The 18,947-nt window shown below is 47.2% G+C and overlaps 1 protein-coding gene across 1 annotated transcript in view; it reads left to right on the plus strand.

The window, feature by feature from the left end:
• The window catches only part of NOS1 (nitric oxide synthase 1), a 171,793-nt gene that overhangs the window by 84,800 nt on the left and 68,046 nt on the right, over positions 1-18,947 (plus strand). Inside the window, 1 exon segment of the mRNA XM_073790105.1 lies at positions 9,239-9,365. Coding sequence (XP_073646206.1) covers positions 9,239-9,365 — 127 coding nt within the window.

An 18,947-nucleotide genomic window follows, 5' to 3' on the forward strand; every position in this document is an offset into this window, starting at 1 on the left:
CTCCTCCTAGGCTGCACTTGACATGCCTCATGGCTTTGAATCACTCTGGTGGCATTTTTCAACTAAGGCATTGACTCTGGTAACTTTGTCATCACGCTGAATCTGGGTTCAACTTTTCATTCTCACCCTGAACATTCGAGTGTGAGTGGCTTCCCCAGTCCATCCTTTCCTGGGCGGGGGACCGAGGTCCTATTTATAGCAGTTATTGCTCTTGTTCTGTGCCCTCCTCCCATCTGTATCCCTGCCACCTGGCCCAGTGGGCACCCAGACCCTCATTCTGGGGCAGAGCTATGGAAACAAGCCCGCCCACCTCAAACTGCATGTAACCAGAGGGCTTCTCTCCGTCTCTCAGTTGCTGGATATTTGTGGAGCATCTATTCTGCCTCAGATACTGTCCTAAGAGCTGGGGATCCACTGATGATCCATTATAGAGTCATATCATAGGCAAGAAATGAATAATAAACAAATAGACACATGCAATCATTTCAGATAGTGATACAAGATGTGAAGGAAGTAATACATTGACTTCAGGAGAAGTGGCTTGGGCTTGGGTAGCACATTAGATCGGAAGGTCAGGGAAGGCTTCTCTGAAGGCATTTATACCGAGGCCAGAAGGTGTGAACCATGTGAAATCTAGGGAAGTGTGTTCCTGGCAGAGGGTACAGCAGGAGCAAAGGTCCTGAGGCAGGGATGAGGTTGATATGTTCAAGGAACTGAAAGGAGGAGGCCCGTGGGGCTCGAGTTCAGCCAGTAGGAGGAGAGTGGGAGGCGGTGAGGTTGGACACCTGGGCAGGGGCCATCAACCATCCCACCACCGGCCACCCCATCCCATCCCCGTCCCTGTCACCCCCCACTCCTTGTATCAGCCATCGTTCTGTGGCTACTGTAACAAATGACCACAAACCTGGTGCCTTAAAACAACACATCTTTATTCTCTTACATTCTGGGGGTCTTAAGTCTGGAGGCTCTAGAGGAGATGATGTTTCCTGGCCTTTCCCAGGTTCTAGAGCTGTATCCCTTGCATCCCTTGGCTTATGGCCCCTTCCACCATCTTCAAAGCCAGCAGCACACCTACCATTTTGCTCCATGGTCACATGGCCTTCCTCTTCTGTGGTCAAATCTCCCTCTGCTTCCTTCTTTTTTTTTTTTCTTTTCCTTGCGGTACACGGGCCTCTCACCACTGCGGCCTCTCCCACCACGGAGCACAGGCTCCGGACGCACAGACCCAGTGGCCATGGCCCACAGGCCCAGCCGCTCCGCGGCATGTGGGATCCTCCCAGACCGGGGCACAAACCCGTGTCCCCTGCGTCGGCAGGCGGACTCTCAACCACTGCGCCACCAGGGAAGCCCTCTGCTTCCTTCTTATAAAGATAGTTGTAACAACTTTTAGGACCCAACCAGATAATCCAGGATAATCTTCCTATTTTCAAGATCCTTAATTGAAGCACAGCTGCAAAGATGCTTTGTCCGTGCGAGGTAACATATGGGTTCCAGGGACTAGAACTGTATATCTCTGGAGGCTGTTATTCAGCCTCCCGTGTTCATCCACCAAGCCCCCTCCCCGAGCAGTGCTGTGGCCAGGCCCTGGACTGGCCGATAGCTGTCCCCGTCACCATCACCATCAAGTCTCACTGGACTGGGTTCAGTGGCCTTGCTCCTAGATCCACCCGCCGCCACTCCCCCCACCCCGCCCCCTTTGCCACTCACCAGCTACATATTTTAGGAAAACCCCTTGACCTCTCTGGGCCTAACTTAGTTCCTCCATCAGTAAAAATGGTACCTGCACAAGACGAGCCCTCAGATTCCTTCCAGAACAACCGTTCAGGTTCTTCCTGAAGGTCAACGGTAGCCATGCTTATTGCAGGCCGAGTACCTGACCGGTCCACCTCCTGTACAGCCATACCCGGAAGGTTTACTGCTGCCTTCGACCTCTCTGGAATACCACTCCAAGAGGAGGAACTGCGACATCCCTTTAGGTCAGAGGTCACATACTGGGGGTTGAAGGTCAGGAGTAGATCTCCCATGAGTTTTATCTGGCCTGCAGAGTTTACTGAAAAAGTGAATTTGTGGCAAAATAGATAAATCAAGAGATTTTACATTAAAACCGATTTCGAGCCTCTCAAAAAATAGATCAGAAGAGCTGTTAGCAAGAAGTCCACATCCTGGCGAGCCAATCAGCCATGGGAGCTGGGATCCAAACTCAGCCCCAACCCCCCAGCCTGGAGCCTATAGACACAAGCTGGAGAATCGTGCCCCGCTTTTTTTTTTTTAATAAATTTATTTATTTATTAATTTTGGCTGCGTTGGGTTTTCGTTGCTGTGTGCGGGCTTTCTCTAGTTGCAGCGAGCAGGGGCTACTCTTCATTGCGGTGGCTTCTCTTGCTGCAGAGCACGGGCTCTAGGTGCGCGGGCTTCAGTAGTTGTGGCACGTGGGCTCAGTAGTTGTGGCTCGCGGGCTCTAGAACGCAGGCTCAGTAGTTGTGGCGCTCGGGTTTAGTTGCTCCGCGGCATGTGGGATCTTCCCTGACCAGGGTTCGAACCCGTGTCCCCTGCATTGGCAGGCGGATTCTTAACCACTGCGCCACTGGGGAAGTCCCTGCCCAGCTTTGGTGACGTTAGGAATGAGAGTCATGGTTGTTCCTGAGCTCAGAGGCCCTCGCCTCACTTCTCAGCTACAGCACTTGCCATGGAATTCCCGCTCTGAAGAGCATACCTTTCTCTTTATCAAGAACTTCCCCCCCACCACCCCAGGGCTTCCCTGGTAGCGCAGTGGTTAAGAATCTGCCTGCCAAGGCAGGGGACACGGGTTTGAGCCCTGGTCCGGGAGGATCCCACATGCTGCAGAGCAGCTAAGCCCGTGGGCCACAACTACCGAGCCTATGCTCTAGAGCCCGCGAGCCACAACTACTGAGCCTACATGCCTATAGCCCGTGCTCCTCAACAAGAGAAGCCACCACAATGAGAAGCCCCCGCTCGCCGCAACTAAAGAAAGCCTGCACGCACCAACAGATACCCAACGCAGCCAAAAATAAAATAATTAAAAAAAATAAAAGAACTTCTCCCAACTCCAGCCGGATGAAATCTAGCAGGAAAGCTGCAGAGCGACCCCACACGCACTTCCACCGCCCCCAAGTCTTCCAGCTTCAGCTCAGCTCCCATCATCCACAACCAGGTAGAGGCGGAAGCCAAAGGCCGCTGGAGTGTGGAGGGCGAGAAGGGGGCTGCGGGAGAGCGTGGTGTCTGCCGAGAGATGCAGGCAGGGCTTCCTGCCAGGGCCAGCTGCTCCTTGGCGGCCTCCTCGCCTGCCTGGGCCAGAGCAGGCCGGCCCCACCTCCAGGCTGCGCCCCGCACACAGGCCGGGCCCACCTGCTTCCCATCCTGGGTCCTCAGGGCGGGTTAGCGGTCAGCGCTGGGCCGACCAGCATACGTGCAAACTCCCTGTGGAGTCAGGCCCAGGACCCCCATGCCCCCTGCATGAGAGATCAGGGGAGCCTCGGTTGGAAGGATCTGGCAAAGGTCCTTGGAAGGTTTAGAGATGCTAGACCAGCTCTTGGCTTGAGTATGATGATCCAGGTAGTCAAGTGGAAGAAAAGGGCTTTAGTTTAGTCCTTGCCAAAAAGCACAAAAAATACTCACCAGGTAGGAGGGAGGGCATTCTACCTGATCTTATGGGGGGAGGGTAAGGGGGGGAAGAGAGGAGCTGGGGGGAGGGTGACATTTCTAACCAGGAGGGGACCTTGCTGCTCACTACAAGAGTCTAGCTCAGAGCTCTCCAAGAGAAGTGGGTCTTCAAGGGTATCCTTGGCCGATGTGGGGTGCTTTTTTTTTTTTTTTGCGGTACGCGGGCCTCTCACTGCTGTGGCCTCTCCCGTCGCAGAGCACAGGCTCCAGACGCGCAGGCTCAGCGGCCATGGCTCACGGGCCCAGCCGCTCCGCGGCATGTGGGAGCTTCCCGGACCGGGGCACGAACCCGTGTCCCCTGCATCGGCAGGCGGACTCTCAACCACTGCGCCACCAGGGAAGCCCATGGGGTACTTTTGACGATGCAGATTTCAGGCTTCCCACTATTCCAGACTCTCCAGGGGGTGGGCTCAGGGGAATTTTACCAAGCCCTTCAATGGATTCTGATGCCCCCTGAAGTTTGAGAACCGCCAGACATGACCACATGATGGCTCTGGCCTCGCTGGTCTACCAGAATGCCAAGTCCACTGCAGGGTGGCCCTTCCAGGGCAATAAGGACACTGAGAGTACGTGGCAGCCACTTAGTGAAGGCAGGTTCCTCAGTCCCATCTGGAAACAAGGGACAACTAGTAAATAAATCCTCATAGACTCTTGGGTGGGCGTGGAGCAAGGAACTGGGAAGCATGGGATTGGGGTCCTCGCCTGGAGCTAAGCTGTGCTTCTCAACAGGGAGGAGTATATCTCTCCCCCTGCCCATGGGGACATTGGGCAGTGTCTAGACATTTTTGGTTGTCACAACTGGTGGTGGGGTGATGGGGGATGTTACTGGCATCTAGTGGGGAGAGACCAGGGGTGCTGCTAAACGTCCTACAATGCACAGGACAGCCCTCGCCACAAAGAATGATCAGACCCCAAATATCAAGAGCTCCGGGCTGAGAAACCCTGATCTAAATCAAGACCCCTCAGGCAGCTGGGCAGGACAGAGCCTCGAGAGTACTGGCAAAGGAGAGTCACCACCCAGGCTTCTCAGAAGTCAAGCCAGGCCCCATCCACTTCCATCTGTGGGCTCCCAGGGTGTTGACTTAAATGAAGCAATGATACATTGGAGTGACCAAAATTGCATTTAGCTGATAAATACATTCACCACCTCCGCCTCATTTTGGGGGGATATTTGCTATCTAGATTTGAGGTTCTTCACGAGTGTGAGGTCCAATCAAATGGCTCCCCTTCCCCATAAGCCCTGTTCACAGCGAGTCTCAGCTGGGAGGACAGCGAGACGGAGACATTTGATTTCGAAGCTTCCTCCCCTTCTCACTGGTGGTGTGATCTCTACAAGTTAATCTCTCTGGGCTTCAACTGCCTTAGCTGTAAATAAAGATAAATTTAGTTCATGTTTGGTTAGTGCTGACTATGTACTAGGCATTTTACAAGCATGACCTTGTGTAACCCCCAGGAGAGGTGGCATGTGAAACGGCCCTTGAAGGACGAATAGGAGTTGGCTCTCAGCAGAGGGAAATGAAAGGGCATCCTGGGGAGGGCAAGGATAAATGTAGGCGTGGACATAGTGTGCTCGTTGGGAAGAGAGGAGAGTGGAGATCAGGGCTAAGAGTGATGGGAGGTGTGAGTCTAGAAAGGAAGCAGAGAATTCCCAAATTTCTGGGCTCTGTGAACAAGACATGATATGCAATAGCTCAATGGAATATTACTCAGCCATAAAAAAAGAATGAAATAGTGCCATTTGCAGCAACATGGACGGACCTAGAGATTATCATACTAAGTGAAGTTAAATCAGAGAAAGACACATATCATATGATATCACTTATATGTGGAATCTAAAAAAATGATACAAATGAACTTATTTACAAACCAGAAATAGACTCACAGACATAGAAAAAAAACGTATGGCTACCAAAGGGGACAGTGGGAGAGGGGAGATAAATTAAGAGTTTGGGATTAACATATACACACTACTGTATATAAAATAGGTAAAAACCAAGGTCCTGGTATATAGCACAGGCAACTATACTCAGTATCTTGTAACAACCTATAATGGAAAGGAATCCGAAAAAGAATATATGTATGTATAACTGAATCCCTTTGCTGTACACTTGAAACTAACACAACATTGTAAATTAACTATACTTCAGTTAAAAAAAAGGAAATGTCTGAGTACAGACCTCCTGCCTGGGCCCCCTTAAGCCCCCGGGGAAGACGCCCCTTTCTCAGGTGGAAGCCTTATATCCCTTCAGTCTTTAGAGACATTAAGCCTTCGGCCAGCACTGCCCAATGCTATGCCGCTAGCTATAAAGTGAAATAAAATTAAAAATGCAATTCCTCAGTGACAGTAGGCTCATTTCAAGTATTCAGTTGCCTCATGTGGGCCGAGGCTAAAATACCGACAACACAGGCAGACACGGAATGTTTCCATTGACTCAGGAAGTTCTCTAGACCATGCTGGCTTAGAGGAATCTTGACTTTTATAAAGAACTAGCATTTTCTTTTCTCTGTTTTCTGTCTGACCAGCCTGTAAGCAAATTAGTAGTCAAAGCAATAGCAGAGGCCACAGGCTAGGCGCCATAAGCTTTACCTCATTTAACCACTGCTGTAACCCCGTGAACTGGGTATTATTATTAACCCTACTTTGGAGATGAGTATACTGAGAATTAGAAAGGTTCAGTATCGAAAATATCCAAATTCACACAGCTTACAATCAGCAAAGCTAAGAGCTGAACCCAGCTCTACCCAATCCACAGCCCATGTCTTAACCAGTAGGCTGAACGGCCCTTACGAACCCAGCAAGCGGATACCTCCCAGGCTGAGCAAATTCATGGCCATAAACCCCATATTCCCCTCAGACCTGGTTATCACGGACAGACTTGGGGTGGGGGTGGGAGCTGAGAATGTACCTAAATCTACTTCTGATTTTGTCCCCGGGTGCAGGAAACAAAACGCCTCCATGTCAGACGCTAATGGGTGTTCCCTATGGTCCCACATTAAAAATATTCTTCCTCTGCTCATCCCAGGACTGTCAAATAAGTTTGTGCTGACAGAACACTTGAAATGCGTTATTTCAACAGAGGTGTTAAAGGCTTTAAAAAAAAAAAAAAAAGGTTGATAAAAGGAATTCTCCCTGCAGATTCACACAAGACAAGCCATGTGAGCGGTTTCAGAGTTGTCCAGGTAATTTTAACCCTGTAATTTTTGCAGACTGACCTCATTCAGTGAGAGATGTTGGATTCCTTGCTCTTTAGCCCCTGGCTTAGCGTAAGCATCCTGACTCCTTTTTCCTGTCTCTGTTTAAAAACAAAAAAAGAAGGATCTGAGCCGAGCATCAGTTAGACCTAGTTTCAAATCCCAGCTCTGCTGTGTGCTTACTGCTGGACCTTGGGAAATTTACATAACCTCTCTGAGCTCAGTTTTTGCATCTGTAAAATAGGGCTTTTAGTATCTGTTGAGATTAAGTGAAATAACTTCTGTGCTGGCACCTGGTACATTACGGACACTCAAACAGTACTAACCTCCTCTCTTCTCTGCTGAATCCCCACTTATGGTCATGTGATATCCTAGGATCAGGAGTTTTAGAGCTGAGAGGGACTGGAGTGACATTTAGAGCAGCCATCTCAGCAGACAATTCCTCTGTTTATCACCATGTAGGTAAACCATTGACTTGGGAAATGTCTGTAATCAAGAACCACTCCTGGTGTGTTTTGGTGACATTTTAAAGAGGGTAAAACAGAACGTTCCCTCTGACGATTGCAGACCTCTCCAAGCAAGGTGAGCAGAAGTGGCTTTGACGTGGGCCACCAGAATGCTGTGAAACAAAGCAAGGAGGGGGTTCTGGTTAGCCCCCCGCTCCTTGTGAGCAGCCAGAGGGGCCACTTACGGCCTTGTACTCAGAGCTTGGGCCCTGGCTTCTGATTCATCCCAAGTGACTGTCAGCACCAGATTGGGGTTTGGAGGAGATTATGGAGCTAGGACCAGGAGTCCCCAAAGCTGGGAACATGGAACAGAAGGCTGGATACGGCCAGCCTCGACACCTGGGACCAAAACTGAGATGGACCACAGAGCAAGCCACATCACCCAAAGTTGGGGAACAGACAGATACCATAGAGTGAAACTGGACGGGAGGGTTAAAAAGAGGCAGGTCGTTAGGAAGCCGGAGGGCAGTGCTCAGAGGACAGGAGAACAGAGATGAGGCAGGACTGATTGGGAGGTCTGGGTTTTGATGCAAAGTCTGTCCCATTTCAGCCATGACTTCTCTCCATCTCTGAGGATGTTCAGCCTGTGGAATCTAGCCAAGATAGCCTCTTCTTGAACCTACCAGAGTTCAAGGGCAGAGAGTCAGGAAAGCTTCGTTGTTAAGAAGTCAACCTCCAGAGTCAGGAACAAGCCTGGGTTTGAATCCCAACTCCGTCATCCCTAGCTGTGAGCGTTAAGGCTAGTGATTTAAACTCTCTGAGCCTCAGTTTCCTCATCTGATAATGATTGTAAGGAAGATGATGGTGGTGATGAAGATGATGATGATGGTGATGATGTAAGGGGAGGATGATGAAGAAGATTCTGATCTGATGAAGGTGATGATGAGGAGAAGGGTGGGAATGATTTGGGCAATAGCGTTGGTGATAATGAGGCAAATGATACTGGTGCTGATGGGGATGGGGATGGTTGCTATGGTGACCATGGGGGTTATGCTGACAAGGAGAAGTTGGATGGTGATGATTATGATGGTGCAGATCATGACAATCATAAAGCTGATGGTGGATGGTGACGGGGGTGGGAACGATGATGAGAAGTGATGGTGTTAGTAAGAGCCTCCACTTCAGCATAAATGTGGAGAGTCGGCTGGGATACCGTGACCTCGAGCGACTTAGCTTCTGTCTCACTTCTGCCATCTTTAAAATAGTCATTAACATTCATACCTACCTCCTACGGTTGTCCCAAGGACTAAACTCACTAAGACGTATGAAAAGTGCTTGACACATAGTAAGTACTTAATAAACGCTGTCGTTATTAATAGTAGTATTATTTCTGTTGCTATGTTCCCCTTATTTTCAGAATCATTCCTGTTGATCCTGGGCTGCTATCACTAGTCGTGATCAGTGCTCTAGACGGCGCTTGTATGACTCATCACCTTGGCCTGCAGGACTGGTTTCCAACCCTATCCCTCTTGCTTCCTGTGTCTTCTATCGTTAAGTTTCGGGGATGTTAAGCTGTCCAGGGGTTCTGCATAGGATTCTGCTAGGAGCAGGGCCCCCTGTGTTCCTAGATGAGGAAATGAGGGAAGAGGGAGGGAAGAACAAAATCTATGTCGTGGTGCTTCTAAAACGATGTCCACAAAATGGGTGTGTGCCAGCCGTCAGTGCCAAGCTGGATGAGCTCACCTTCACGCTTGATCCTACGAAGGGGCAGGCTGCAGGTCCAAAGCTCCCCGTCTCCATGTAGAGTCAGGTGGGTGAGCCCTGAAGGTTCTGCACTGACTCAGGACTTTCAGAGCAGGGTGGCCAGCCCGTCACTCCAGACGTCGAGTCTTCCTCACGTCCCCTGCCTTACCTTTCAGGGATCTGGATGGCAAATCACACAGACCGCTGCCCCTCGGTGTGGAGAACGACCGAGTCTTCAATGACCTATGGGGGAAGGGCAACATGCCAGTCGTCCTCAACAACCCATATTCAGAGAAGGAGCAGGTAAGTGGTGGTGCCAGCCTGGCACCCACACTCCATGGCTCCCTGAATCCTCTTGGGGAGGCAAATCCCAAACCACGTGGGGGAGGAAACCAGCCAGTGTAGCTGGAGAGCTGGGGTGGGGAGCCGAGGCCAGGAGCGCTTATCCCGGGCTATGGATTTGGACTTCGGTATGGTTGAGTTTACTTTGAGACCTTGCTAGTTTTCAAATTTTCCTTCTGTTTCTACCAGGAAAGACACTCACATGGTTTTAAATTGAAAAGATATAAAAGATACATGGTAAAACCTTTTTCTCTCTCCCGTCATCCCAGCCACACAATTTCCCTCCGCAGAGGCGAGCAGTATTCATAAATCATCATTTTAGGGGTCCTTTTAGCAATATTTTATGCATAGACAAACAAATACACACACATTATTTTCACATTTTTTTTAACATCTTTATTGGAGTATAATTGCTTTACATTGTTGTGTTAGTTGCTGCTGTATAACAAATTGAATCAGCTATACATATACCTGTATCCCCATATCCCCTCCCTCTTGCATCTCCCTCCCACCCTCCCTATCCCACCCCTCTAGGTGGTCACAGAGCACCGAGCTGATCTCCCTGTGCTATGCGGCTGCTTCCCACTAGCTATCTGTTTTACATTTGGTAGTGTATATATGTCCATGCCACTCTCTCACTTCGTCACAGCTTACCCTTCCCCCTCCCCATATCCTCAAGTCCATTCTCTAGTAGGTCTGTGTCTTTATTCCTGTCTTACCCTTAGGTTCTTCATGACATTTTTTTTTCTTAAATTCCATAAATATGTGTTAGCATACTGTATTTGTCTTTCTCTTTCTGACTTACTTCACTCTGTATGACAGACTCTAGGTCCATCCACCTCACTACAAATAACTCAATTTCATTTCTTTTTATGGCGAGTAATATTCCATTGTATATATGTGCCACATCTTCTTTATCCATTCATCTGTCAATGGACGCTTAGGTTGCTCCCATGTCCTGCCTATTGTAAGTAGAGCTGCAATGAACATTGTGGTACATGACTCATTTTGAATTATGGTTTTCTCAGGGTATACGCCCAGTAGTGGGATTGCTGTGTCATGGTAGCGCTATTTTTAGTTTTTGAAGGAACCTCCATACTCTTCTCCATGGTGGCTGTATCAATTTACATTCCCACCGACAGTGCAAGAGGGTTCCCTTTTCTCCATCTAATTGCTTTAGGTGTAAGCTTAGGTTGTTTATTTGAGATTTTTCTTGTTTCTTGAGGTAGGATTGTATTGCTATAAAGTTCTCTGTTAGAACTGCTTTTGCTGCATCCCATAGGTTTTGGGTCATCATGTTTTCATTGTCATTTGTTTCTAGGTTTTTTGATTTCCTCTTTGATTTCTTCAGTGATCTCTTGGTTATTTAGTAGCATATTGTTTAGCCTCCATGTGTTTGCATTTTTTACAGTTTTTTTCCTGTAATTGATATCTAGTCTCATAGCGTTGTGGTCAGAAAAGATACTTGATATGATTTCAATTTTCCTAAATTTACCAAGGCTTGATTTGTGACCCAAGATATGATCTATCCTGGAGGATGTTCCATGAGCACTTGAGAAGAAAGTGTATTCTGTTGTTTTTGGATGAACTGTCCTATAAATATCACTTAAGTCCATCTTGTTTAATGTATCATTTAAAGCTTGTGTTTCCTTATTTATTTTCATTTTAGTTGATCAGTCCAACTTTGGTGAAAGTGGGTGTTAAAGTCCCCTACTATGATTGTGTTACTGTCGATTTCCCCTTTTATGGCTGTTAGTATTTGCCTTATGTACTGAGGTGCTCCTATGTTGGGTACATAAATATTTACAGTTGTCATATCTTCTTCTTGAATTGATCCCTTGATCATTATGTAGTGTCCTTCTCTGTCTCTTGTAATAGTCTTTATTTTAAAGTCTATTTTGGGTGATATGAGAATTGCTACTCTAGCTTTCTTTTGGTTTCCATTTGCATGGAATATCTTTTTCCATCCCCTCACTTTCAGTCTGTATGTGTCCCTAGGTCTTAAGTGGGTCTCTTGTAGACAGAATATATACGGGAGGTCTTGTTTTTGTATCCATTCAGCCAGTCTATGTCTTTTGGTGGGAGCATTTAATCCATTTACATTTAAGGTAATTATCGATATGTATGTTCCTATTACCATTTTCTTAATTGTTTTGGGTTTGTTATTGTAGGTCTTTCCCTTCTCTTGTGTTTCCTGCCTAGAGAAGTTCCTTTAGCATTTGTTGTAAAGCTGGTTTGGTGGTGCTGAATTCTTTTAGCTTTTGCTTGTCTGTAAAGATTTTAATTTCTCTGTTGAATCTGAATGAGATCCTTGCTGGGTAGAGTAATCTTGGTTGTAGGTTTTTCCCTTTTATCACTTTAAATACGTCCTGCCACTCCCTTCTGGCTTGCAGAGTTTCTGCTGAAAGGTAAGCTGTTAACCTTATGGGGATTCCCTTGTATGTTATTTGTTGCTTTCGCCTTGCTGCCTTTTTATTTTTTCCTGCGATACACGGGCCTCTCACTGTTGTGGCCTCTCCTGTTGCGGAGCACAGGCTCAGCGGCCATGGCTCACGGCCCCAGCCACTCCACGGCATGTGGGATCTTCCTGGACCGGGGCACGAACCCGTGTCCCCTGCATCGGCAGGTGGACTCTCAACCACTGCGCCACCAGGGAAGCCCTCCCCTTACTGCTTTTAATATTTTTTCTTTGTATGTAATTTTTGATAATTTGATTAATACGTGTCTTGGCGTGTTTCTCCTTGGTTTTATCCTGTATGGGACTCTCTGCACTTCCTGGACTTGATTGACTATTTCCTTTTCCATAGTAGGGAAGTTTTCCACTATAATCTCTTCAAATATTTTCTCAGTCCCTTTCTTTTTCTCTTCTTCTTCTGGGACCCCTATAATTTGAATGTTGGTACATTTAATGTTGCCCCAGAGGTCTCTGAGACTGTCCTCAATTCCTTTCATTCTTTTTTCTTTATTCTGCTCTGTGATAGTTATTTCCACTGTTTTATCTTCCAGGTCACTTATCTGTTCTTCTGCCTTAGTTATTCTGCTATTGATTCCTTCTAGAGAATTTTTAATTTCATTTATTGTGTTGTTCATCATCGTTCGTTTGCTCTTTAGTTCTTCTAGATCCTTCTTAAACGTTTCTTGTATTTTCTCCATTCTGTTTCCAAGATTTTGGATCATCTTTACTGTCGTTACTCTGAATTCTTTTTCAGGTAGACTGCCTATTTCCTCTTCATTTGTTTAGTCTGGTGGGTTTTTATCTTGCTCCTTCATCTGCTGGGTATTTCTCTGTCTTCTCATTTTGCTTAACTTACTGTGTTTCGGATCTCCTTTTCACAGGCTGCAGGTTTATAGTTCCCGTTGTTTTTGGTGTCTGCCCCCTGTGGGTGAGGTTGGTTCAGTGGGTTGTGTAGGCCTCCTGGTAGAGGGGACTTGTGCCTGTGTTCTGGTGGATGAGGCTGGATCTTGTCTTTCTGGCGGGCAGGACCACGTCTGGTGGTGTGTTTTGGGGTGTCTGTGACCTTAGTATGATTTTAGGCAGCCTCTCTGCTAATGGGTGGGGCTGTGTTCCTGTCTTGCTAGTTGTTTGGCATGGAGTGTCCAGCACTGTAGCTTGCTGGTCGTTGAGTGGAGCTGGGTCTTAGTATTGAGACAGAGATCTCTGGGAGAGCTCTTGTTGATTGATATTACACGGGGCCGGGTAGTCTCTGGTGGTCCAATGTCCTGAACTCGGCTCTACTACCTCAGAGGCTCAGGCTTGACGCCTGGCCGGAGCACCAAGACCCTGTCAGCCACACGGTCGGAGTGCCTTCAGAGTTGGAGAAGCTGGCCGGCGGTGGCTCTCCTCTGTGCTGCACATTAGAATCACCTGCTTCTTCCTTGTTTTGTCCCAGAGGCAGTGTTCCACAGAGACATACAGTAGCCTTGAAAATAGTCCCAGCTCTGAGATGGATTTTTTTTTTTCCTTTGTGCTTAGTCGGGTTTCACTTGCTCACAGGGGGCCACGTGCAGAGGCCTCACACCCATCTCTTCCGACTGGAGTTCCTAGTGCGGAATGGCTTCCGCCAGCACCTCAGCTCAGGCGGGCCGTGTGCAGAAGTGGGTCGGATGACACTGCAATCCAAGATGGCAGCCCAGGGCCATGTGCAAAGAGCTATTTTCACATGTTTTTACATAAATGAGAGCACATCCTACAGGCAGACCTTGTTTCATTGCTTTTTTTGTTTGTTTGTTTCTTTGTTTGTTTTTACAAATTGAAGGTTTGTGGCAACCGTGCACTGAGCAAGTCTAGTGGTGCCATGTTTCTAGTAGCATTATTTTTAATTTAAATTATGTAAATTTTTTAAGACACAAGGTTATTGCACACTTAGTTGGCTACAGTATAGTAGTGTGGTACATATAGCATTTGTATGCACTGGGAAACCAAAACTTTAGTGTCACGTACTTTATTGTGGTATTTGCTGTATTATTATTGGTCTGGAAATGAACCCACAATATCTCCAACATATGACTGTATTGTTTTGTGCCTTGTCCTTTCACTTATCAACGTATCTTAGAGATTAGTCCTCATTAGTAGGTAAAGAGTCCTGGTTCTTTTTTCATGGCTGCATAATATTCCATTATATTGCTCTGCCATGTTTATTGAGCCAGTCCTCCAAAGTGGATACGTGGTCCATTGCCAATATTTTGCCGTGACATTGCTATAATGCATGACATTGTGCAAATACCTCATTCACAGATGGGTGGGCTTATCAAAAGAATAAATTTCTACTAGCAGAATTGTTGACTCAAAGGTCATATACATTTGTGACTTGGGCAGATATGGCCAAACTGCTCACCACAGGGGTTGCACCATTCCCACCTGCTAAGTAGGCGAATGACTGTTTCCCCACAGCCTCACCAGCTTGGTGTGTTATTAAACTCTTCAGTCTCTGCCAATTTTCTGAGAAATGTTTTAACAGCTGAGTCAATACGGTGAGAGTGGCTAGATCTGGCTAGAGATTAGCAGAGCCTTTTTCTCACCTAACAGACCAGACCAGAGCAACCCTGGCATGTGAATTTCCCACCCCTCCGCTGCACCAGAGCAAAGTATGGGTGGAATGGCCACTCAGCAGGCCATCCTCTTCCTTCCCTCCACCTGTCCCAAGCCCTGGATGGCACAGGCCAGGTTGCCAAGCTCTTTCATTCATGATTAAATGAATGTTTAATCTATGGACAGCACCTTTCACCACTAGCCCACATAAGCAATGACTCATAGCCTCTCTAAGTAGCTTCACAGGGGAGGATGAGACATTCCAGAGCCTCAGTGGGAATTGCTTTCTTTAGCTGCTGATGGTTGGGAAGATAAAGACATCAGGGATTCCACAGTAGGTCAGATCCATGATGCCACCGGCCAAGCACGCCCCCTCTTGCAGGGACACCTGGGAATGTTTGGTGGACAAGCACAACTGTAGCCTTCTCTTATGCTGTCCTCAAAAATCCAGGCCATACTGTGAGTGTAAGGACTATTATTATCCATTAATGATTAAATGAACAAATAGAGCTTAAATTTTCTTGACGTTTTCTTTCTTAACTGAAAGGAAAGGGTGTTGCCATAATGCAAACCCTCCCAAGACAAAGGACAGAAAGAGGCAGCCTCAGGCCAGATCCAGGCTGTAGACATGATTTGTTAAGTCTGTACTATATTGTCCTAATTGACAATTTATGTTTGTACTTTGAGTTTATTGCCAGTGTTTCAAATTTTCATGTAATTATCACATTTACAACTTATCTTCCAAATGTGGACAGTCTAGCTACATTGACCCTATATTCTTATGGGGCAATAATCTGCCTGGACTGAGTAACAGCTGTTCCCACTACACAGGGTGTGTGCTCTCCAGTTTGTCTCAATTCCCACCACTCTCTATTGTGCCCCTCTCATTACTGCCAACTGTTCATTGTCATTTATCATAACATTAGTGCTGTTGGTTTTCTTATAATAGGATGAAAGTTAAATCTTTTCATATCCATGTCTTTATTATAAGTGGCAGGTAGAGATTGACCAAGAGGTTCACACATTTCAGGAAAGATGCGAAAGATTTCATGTTTGTGAGAATGAAGAATATTCTTATGTGTTTAATATGCAACCATGTGTTCTGTCTTGAGATTACCCAGCTGGCTTTACAGATTTGCCTTACCTACCTGCCCCCTCTATGTATCAGAGTTTGGGATTGCTGGTCTGCAGTAACCCCTGAGATCTGGGGTAGAGGGAAGAAGCAGAGGAGGCCTTGACCCCACCAGAAAGACCCTTAAAGTCCTGCTGAAATTTGAGTGATAGCACGATTATGGCTATTTCAGAGGGTCCATATTGGTTAGACAGTGACAGCTTGAAAAACATAAACTTGAACTTCAAGCCAGAGGAGTAGGGTTCAATACTGGGGACAGGACAGGGAGATTAATAGGACCAGAGAGGGGCTTCCCTGGTGGTGCAGTGGTTGGGAGTCTGCCTGCCAATGCAGGGGACACGGGTTCGAGCCCTGGTCTGGGAAGATCCCACATGCCGCGGAGCAACTAGGCCCGTGAGCCACAACTACTGAGCCTGCGCGTCTGGAGCCTGTGCTCCCAACAAGAGAGTCCGCGATAGTGAGAGGCCCACGCACCGTGATGAAGAGTGGCCCCCGCTTGCCGCAACTAGAGAAAGCCCTTACACAGAAACGAAGACCCAACACGGCCAAAAATAAATTAATTAATTAATTTTTTTTAAAAAAAAGGACCAGAAACCTTCTTTGCAAGGCATCATGATGAAATGATCAGTATCTTAGTCTATTTGGGCTGCTATAACAGAATACCATAGACTGGGTGGTTATAAACAACAGAAATTTATTTCCCACAGTTTTGGAGGCTGAGAAATCCAAGATCAAGGCACTGGCAGATTCAACGTCTAGTGCAGGCCTGCTTCTTGGTTGATAGACAGCCATCTATGGCTGTGTCCTCACATGGCGGAAGGGGCAAGGGACCTCTCTGGGGTTTCTTTCATAAGGGCACTAATTCCATTCATGAGGGCTCCACCCTCATGACCTCATCACCTCCCAAAGGCCCCGCCTCCAAAAACATTACACAGAGGTTGGGTTTCAACAGATGAATTTGCAGGGGACATGAACATTCAGTCTGTAGCAATCAGGGGGAGGTGCTGAGAACCTGCCTTAAGGCCTCCTCTAAAATGGAAGTTCCATTTCCTTGGAGGAGAAAGGGTGCTGGAGAAAGGGGAAAAGACAGTCTTCCTGAGGTTAAGACAGCCAAACAGTTTTAGACATGGGAGCTCCTGGAAGCATGACATACAGACCAGCAGTGCTTGGATTTACACTCACTCCTTTATCATTATCAAGTCCTCACTGTAGTCCGTGACCCAAAAAAGGTTCAAAATCACTGGCCTGTGAGATTATTACATCACATTACTCTGTGATGCTTATCTTTAACATCCCCTTGCAAATTGTATCTGGCCTGGGCTGGTGGATGGAATGAATCGTTTCACCCATAACACAAAAAATAGTCACCCGATATCTGCCACCTGCGCAGCTCGGGGTGGAAGCAAAGGTGAGCAAGCATCGCCCTCCCTGCCCTTGAGACCTTCATGGGTGAATGTGAGGAGACAGACACATGGACAGTGCAATTAATCCTAAAATAGAGAGGGACACAAGACACTGTGGGAACATAAATACCTCAGGCGGTATCAGGAAAGGTTTACTGGAAGAGGTGACATTTGATGTGGGTTTTGATGATCATGTAGGAGTTTGCTTAGAAGAAAGTGGGGAAAAGCATTACAGTTTTAAAAGGAACAGCGATGGCTGATAAACTATGTTTCTTTTTCTTGCTAAGGATTATTATTTGATTGCTGAGGTTGTCTTTGATGCTAATACCACCTGAGACACATATTGAGTTTTGACACTTTCTAAAAGCCCCTTACATAATAACCCTCCTAAGTGGAAATGCTACCCTAGATTAAGGACATGAGAAAGTGCTGTTTGTTCATTCCCCCGCAAAACCTTAGGATTTGAAACAAGCCCTTCTCTGCTTCCCTTCTTATTAAGCATCTATTTTTCTTGCCTGTCTGATTTGCTTTCCTAAGGGGTAGGGGTAGAACCGTGCCCTGCTTGGGAGCAGAACGTCTATTTTCAGATACTAATTAAGCATCCATCCAATCCTTAGAGGGTGCAACGGGGGGCCTGGGCCTGGGGGAAGTGGCATTTCCATTTGGGTTTCTTCCTTCTTATTCAGCCCGCTGCCCCTCTCTCCAGCCTCTTACTGACAAAGGCAACAAGGTAGCCAGAGAGATGATTCTTATTTTGAAATCTCCCTCCCCACCCCATCCCCACCACCTCCTCAAGAACCTGGCATTTCCTCACCCCTGGGGACATAGGGCTTGCTAGCTTTCAAAATGTCAGAATCTGCTGAGAAGCTTTTCCCTATTTCCAGGTAAGTGTCAGCATCACCCCAGCCTCTCTGCACAGCTCCAAATTATAAGGCAAAAGGGGAGTGCTTATGGGCTCTCAATCTTCAGAGGTGTCCAGGGCCCCTCTGGGAGTAAACACCCCAACCGGCCAGCTGCTGCTGGCTTTGCTGATGACCAAAAGGGGCCAGCCAGACCCAGCCAGGCTGTGTCTGGATGAAGGCAAACCAGCACAGTCCTCTGCCTCTCAGCGACAGCCCAGCGTGCTGCAGGGAAATCTTCTAAGTCAGCCCTGACTCACTGCATGTAATGATGTCGGGATAAAAATAACAATAACGCTGATAACAATACTACCCTGCAGGGGGTGTGGTCATTCTAATCCCTGGACTCACGCACAGAACGGGGATCAAGAGCTCAGCTATGGGGTCAGCCTAAGTTCCTGGTGACCGTGGTCAGACAATTGATTAGCACCTGCGCTGAGGCTCATAGTGGCTTATGGGCTCGTGGAGTAGTGGGGAGGAAGAAATGAGATACTGTATGAAATGATAGCATCTGCTGTCACGATAAAAGCTAACATTTGTTGAGCAGAGGCAGGCACTGTGCCAAGCACTTTAGATCCACAGCCTCATTTCATCCCCAGCCCAACCGAATGGAGTACTGTTATCATTCCCATTTTACAGATGAATAAACTGAGGCCCAAAGGGTTGAATAGCCTGAAGAAGGTCACTTGACTAGTAAGTGGGCAAGATGGGACTTGAACCCAGGCCATGGAGCCCTAGAGCCACTCTTAACTCTACAAGGCCTGGCACAGAGTAAATGCTCCAAAAAAGTTCATTAGTGTCATTATTATTGTTGTTGTTGTGATTTGGCTAATTATTATATTGCTGATCTAGGCATCATATTGCTAATTTAGGTAAAGAGGTATTGCTAATGATTATATTGCTGATGTGAGGCAGATAGGGCAAGAAGCCCTGTCCCCATTTTGCAGATGACACCCTTGTGGCCCAGAAAGGGAACGCGACCACCCACTGAGTCTTGGTGACAAAGCCACGTCTCTTTCCCTTTACGATGACATCGTCATCCCTGTCAATTGTTCAAATCAATGATGTGTATGGCATTTA

This window comes from Tursiops truncatus, chromosome 13, assembly GCF_011762595.2.
Source record: "Tursiops truncatus isolate mTurTru1 chromosome 13, mTurTru1.mat.Y, whole genome shotgun sequence".
In the NCBI taxonomy this organism is placed as follows: domain Eukaryota; kingdom Metazoa; phylum Chordata; class Mammalia; order Artiodactyla; family Delphinidae; genus Tursiops; species Tursiops truncatus.